At 45.3% G+C, this 5,411-nt stretch overlaps 2 protein-coding genes across 2 annotated transcripts in view; one reads left to right on the top strand and one right to left on the bottom strand.

The window, feature by feature from the left end:
• Window positions 1-39: 39 nt before the first annotated feature.
• RPL4 (ribosomal protein L4) lies at window positions 40-5,006 on the bottom strand. Its single transcript, XM_009887347.1, has 10 exons — window positions 4,992-5,006; window positions 4,023-4,194; window positions 3,061-3,167; window positions 2,481-2,619; window positions 1,773-1,897; window positions 1,279-1,408; window positions 873-1,029; window positions 607-690; window positions 259-379; window positions 40-165 (listed from the first exon to the last, which is right to left on the bottom strand). Exons 1-10 carry the CDS (start codon window positions 5,004-5,006, stop codon window positions 40-42), a joined length of 1,176 nt encoding a protein of 391 aa, XP_009885649.1.
• Window positions 5,007-5,312: 306 nt separating this feature from the next.
• ZWILCH (zwilch kinetochore protein) overlaps window positions 5,313-5,411 on the top strand; it is a 12,275-nt gene continuing 12,176 nt past the window's right edge. The window contains exon 1 of the mRNA XM_009887336.1: window positions 5,313-5,347. Within this exon, the coding sequence (XP_009885638.1) occupies window positions 5,313-5,347 (35 nt within the window). The remainder of the gene's footprint in view (window positions 5,348-5,411) is intronic.

Here is a 5,411-nt window from a genome sequence, read left to right as displayed (position 1 = left end):
GGTGCCCCGCCCCCCCACGGGTGAGGCGGCGCACGGCCTTCACGCCTCCGCCTTGGCCTTGGCGGCCGCCTTGGCAGGCTTGGTGGCCTCTGCCTTGGGCTGAGCCGGGACCTTGGCTGCCAGCTTGGCCTTGGCCTTGGCTCTCTTCTCTTCCTTGAGTTTGTGCTAAAAAAAAAAAAACAAACACAAAGATGGTGAGTATGGCGCCTGAGGGACCACTGCCGACGTCCTCCATCACCGCCCACCGGGCTCACTCACGTTTTGAGCGTGGCGCAGGATGGTGTTGCGCCGCATGGTTTTGGCATACGGGTTCAACTTGATCATGATTCTCAGATTCTTCAGTGGGTTCTTCTTCAGGACTCTACGGTGAATCTTTTTCCTGGAGAAGAACAGACACACATGACGATCTCATTGCACAATTCGATTTTGCTACATTTTCCCTGAAATTTGGGGAACCATAATTCCTACTGTTTATATCCAGAGACCAAAGAAATGCCGTCCCCACCCAACACCCCAACACTGACATTTCTGATCTCACTACAAAGCCTCGCACTTGGCAGGTTCTAAAGAGACCAGGCTTTGTGTTCATTAGAGGAGTGTTATTACTTGGGAGCGCGCAGTGCCTTCTGGATTTCCTGGCTTCTCATGATTCTTCCAATGTCCGTATTGGTCATCTTGTGCATGGGCAGGCTGCGAAACAAACCATCCCAGTGTTAAGTTGGATGATAAAAAGCTGGCGAATTCAACAAAAATTGGCATTCAGGCAGAAGCACTAGCCCTCAGCTCCCACGGCAGAATCAGCGCCACTGGGGGCTCGTTGCCCCGAGCCCATTTTAGCCCGCGCTGTGGGGGCCGGCGTGGGCTGCCCTTACTTGTAGTCGCTCTTCAGCGTAGCAGCTTTGCGCCAGGTGCCGTACAAATCATCCAGCTTGCGGAAGGCGCTTTCAGTCCAAATGCAGAAACGCCCAACGTGGCCCCCGGGAGCGAGTCTCAGCAGGTTCAGCTTGTTCACATCGAGGAGAGTGATTCCTGTGGAGAAACGGGCAAACCAGTCACTTCCGTTTGTGCTTCAAACCAAGGAACGCAAGACTAAGAAATAAACAGAGAAAGTCCTCAACATTCCTGAAGCAGATTCTCAGAAGGAACACATTGGCTACTTGAGCAAGTCAGAACTTCCACACTATCATGTGTTTCAGAAACACGGACCAATGAAGTGGAATCTCATCATTCTCGGCAGTCTCCCCGCAAACGAGGAAGCGTGCCCCAAGGTGAAGTTACCTGGGATATTCCGGAAAGCTCTGATGATGCCATTGTCCTCGTTGTAGATGATGCAGGGTCCCCTGCGCTGGATGCGACGGCGATTCCTCATTTTACCCTTTCCAGCCCGCATGCGCTGGGAGGCATACACCTATAGAAAAATCAAACTTGTAAATATTCAAAATAGTCCAAATCCCACCACGAAAACAAAACAAAAGTGCTTTAGTCAGAACTTCACAATCATCACTGCTTATCAGAAACACGGACCAGTGAGAAGTTCATCATTCTTCAGTGACAAAAACCCCAGCTATTAACGTTAATCAACACTGAAATGAAGACAATTGAATAGAGTAAAGCAGCACTTGAACTCTTTTTTACGGCTTCTTGTAGTTTTATTACCAAGGGATTTCTAGCAGCATCAAATCAAGCCAGAACTTGTAGGAATTCCTACAGTAACAATGACAGAGTCGAATCACCAGGGTTTCTCTCTTAAGAACATACCTGTAGCAACTCACCTTTTTGATGTCATTCCAAGCTTTAAGCTTCTTGAGGAGGAGAACAGCTTCCTTGGTTTTCTTGTAACTCTCAACTTTGTCCTCAACAACCAGAGGAAGTTCTGGAATCTCCTCGATGCGGTGGCCTAGCGAGGATTTTGCAAGACAATAAGTTAGCGACTGACCTTGGCTGTACGCATTTCTCAAGGCTATTGCCTTGTGTATTCAGAAATGGTGCAACACCAGAAACAGTGGAAATTAAATCCGTTATCCAGTATGCAGGCACAGTAACTACAGGAGAGAAGTTTCAGTGGAGTCTTGTGGGTCTGCCTCAGACAGTACTTTCTGTACCCGAGTAAATATTAAGCAATTTAGTTTGATTTCTGTTCATGGAAGCCAAAGAATGGCTTCTGCAAACATAAATCAAACTAAACTGCCACATGACTCCAAATTTGATTTGTTTCCATAAACTGCATGGACAATATTTGTGTCAGCAACGCACACAAAAGCACCTCGGCATCACCAAACTTCTGACACTGCACAACCGCAAAGAACCTCCGAAGTTGTACATAACAAAACTATCCCTCCTACTGAAGAACGGGCTGCCTCTTCACCTCTTTAAAAGAGAATTCACTCAAACTGTTTCTTGTGGATGACTAACCACAGTGACGGATACTGCTCAGGCAACGCAAAACTGCAGGCAAACATTTCCAGAGGCAGAACTCTCACCTTTAGACATGACCAGTGCTGGAAGGGCGGAGGCTGCCAGAGCAGAACAGATGGCGTAACGCTTCTGAGTCGTGTTCACTCTACGGTGCCAGCGTCGCCAAGTCTTGGTTGGGGCGAACATGCGGCCTCCACGACACATCTGCGCATCTACAGTTAAGAACAACCTTTTTGAAGCTTGTTTCTCTAGTGTGACTCTTTAATCCTTGCTCAGTGTTAATTGTTCGTCAACCATCTGTACCAGTACACTGACAGCAGGCAACTGTCACCGAGCACAGAGTAAGACGCAAATTACGACATCACGGCAAGAGGGTACGCATCACGAGATTCAAGATATCCACCACTTCTGCAGTGGAAAAAAATGGAATCAATGAAAGCTCCTGTTCATTAAAGCAAGTCAGAATTTGCATACAGAAGGTTCTAACCACATCGCAAATGTCTCAAACCTGGTGGTCCAGATCACTGTAGGCAGCCATTACCTCAAGCGGAAGATTCCATTTCACATTTAGATACTTAAATACAGTTTTTCTGCTTGATGAGTTCATCTTTACACCCGATGCAAGCAGCAGTGATGAAAGGATACATTTCCAAAGGCACCCTGGCCAGAGCGGTGAGTTCCACCACCTCGTACGCGAGGAATACGAGCAACGGCTCTCCCAGTACCCCAAGATTCGGCACTGGTCTGATGACCTGGAAAAGAAAGATTTAAATTCAGACACTGACAACACCGCAATTTTCCTAAAGTCACAGATACACAGAATTCAAGACCACCAATCAGAACTTCCACTGTTATCATGTGTTTCAGAAACACGGACCAATGAAGTGGAATCTCATCATTTCAGCAAAACAGACCCCCATCAGGTAAATTAACTCTTACCATATTAAAGATCTGCTTAGGTCAGAATCAAGTACATTAACATATTGATTTCGAAGCTTGACCCTCAATTTGGGGGTCCAAATTGGCACTGCTTATCCTAGTGGGTCACATTTTACATGAAACACCATCAGAAATAAACTTGAAAATGCATGTTCCTGGCCCAAATTTCTCGGGATGCAGTAGCTGTTTGCACCTACAAGCTTCTGAAGCAACTCTAACAAATGCCACATTTACATAGGTTTCTTCCTGGCAAATGCCCCAGGTGAGTCTCCCGTGGTCAACCCGGAGCAGGGATTCTTAAGCGCGGGTTTTCATCACAGTTTGCTGCCTCATACACTTTCAGACATTTTGTGTTCTTCTTGTAAAGAACGTAGATTCCACTGGAGGACCTAGGCACCACAATACTTTCAGTAGTATACATTTCAGGTAAGACCCCAGAGTACTCCAAGACTTCTACAAGACCTTGCTGTTCTTCAGAATAATAAAAACTTGTATTTCACACCATTTAAAATCATTTTTTCAATAACCAGAACAGCTGCCGTGCTTTCTATACAGAATCGCACTGAACAGCGCTTCTCTTCGTTCTCAATTTGTTTCTATTTTAGCCCACCCATGTTAAAATCCAATGCTAATGAAAAATGTGTGTCCCTTCTGTGGTCTAGCCATACCTGCAAGTTCACTGACAGCGTAGGGCTGCCTGTTGTTCTTGCGCAAATTGGTGTGAACGAAGTTCACAACATCAGGGCGAATGGGAGCCTTGAACACAGCAGGCAAGGTGACATTTTTGCCTGATGCTTCCCCCTTCTCAGAGTAGACGGATATTAACGGTCGAGCGCAAGCCTGAAAAAGAAAAAAATCCTAAGCACAAGCAAAGGACATTGCTAGCATTCAAATCCATCAAATATTGCTCAGAATGAAGGGGTCTTCAGTTCAACAGTGCCAGCACACTGACAGCAGGCAACTGTCGCTGAACACTGGATAAGACGCAAATTACATCATCATAGCAATAATTTTCACTTAACGTTGTGCTCCACAGCAGAACCCACGTTCAGAACGTGATACCTGAGGTTTGAAATTCAACAGATTTCCAAGTCATTTGGGTAAAACTGATCTTGACTTGAATCTCTGGGCTCTTTAGTAACACCTTCTAAACTAATTCCCACCTACTCTCTATAAAAAGCCTATATAAAACCCATCTGTGTTTCAGTTTATCAAAGTTTTGCTATTTAGATTATGTTTAACAGCTGAAGCGTTTCAGAAGCTGATTACAGCACAATACAGGGACTCACCATGACTTCAAGAAAGCAAACTAAGCATCAGAGTGATTTTTTTTGTGAAGTCTGGGCCCTCTGAACAATCCCCGGTGCCTCAAAATTTGAGACATTAAAAAGTCAACTGCTAGCAGCAGTAGCTTCCTTCCAAAAAATAATATCTTGCCAGTCTGAACAGCACCCTTTTAAATGAATCTTTTAGCATTATACTGTATTTGTCGTTTAATTAATAGCTCATGGGAGTAATATAGGTAAAGTCTCATCCTTTCCTTTCCTATCCACAATTCATTTTAGAAGTATTGAGAATATTACAAAACTCAAAACTAACGAGCTAATAGCAATGAAAGTACTATCTGTGTTTCTAACGCTTGTTACTAGCATGGCACTGACCCCCGGCGCTGGTGCAGAGACCTCAACACAAGCAAGCAACAAACTTGGGTGTTCTGGTTCCCTCACCCTGATTATTTGAATTGTATTAGCAAGAAACGTTGTTCATTTGCAACCTCGGCCCAGACCAAGGCCTTTTAAACCCTGTTTTAGAATAACAAAAAAAAAAATTAAAAAAATGGGTGCTACAGAATCCGTTCTTTTAACTAACTTTACTACATGGGAACAAAAGCTTTCGCGTGATTTTGTTTTGCTTTAGAGAAATACGTGAAAGAAACGAAAAAGCCCTGCCAGGAGGCGATGCGGGCCCCATCTCCCACACTGCTGAGGAAAGGGTGACTTCCAGCGGACCAACCGACCCCCCCAGCGGTGCGGTGCTGCCCGCCCCAGCCCCTCTTC

This window comes from Charadrius vociferus, unplaced genomic scaffold (genome assembly GCF_000708025.1).
Source record: "Charadrius vociferus isolate BGI_N301 unplaced genomic scaffold, ASM70802v2 scaffold190, whole genome shotgun sequence".
Taxonomy (NCBI): Eukaryota; Metazoa; Chordata; class Aves; order Charadriiformes; family Charadriidae; genus Charadrius; species Charadrius vociferus.
Note: the sequence above shows the minus strand (reverse complement) of the source record. Positions and strands in the feature narration are given on the sequence as shown.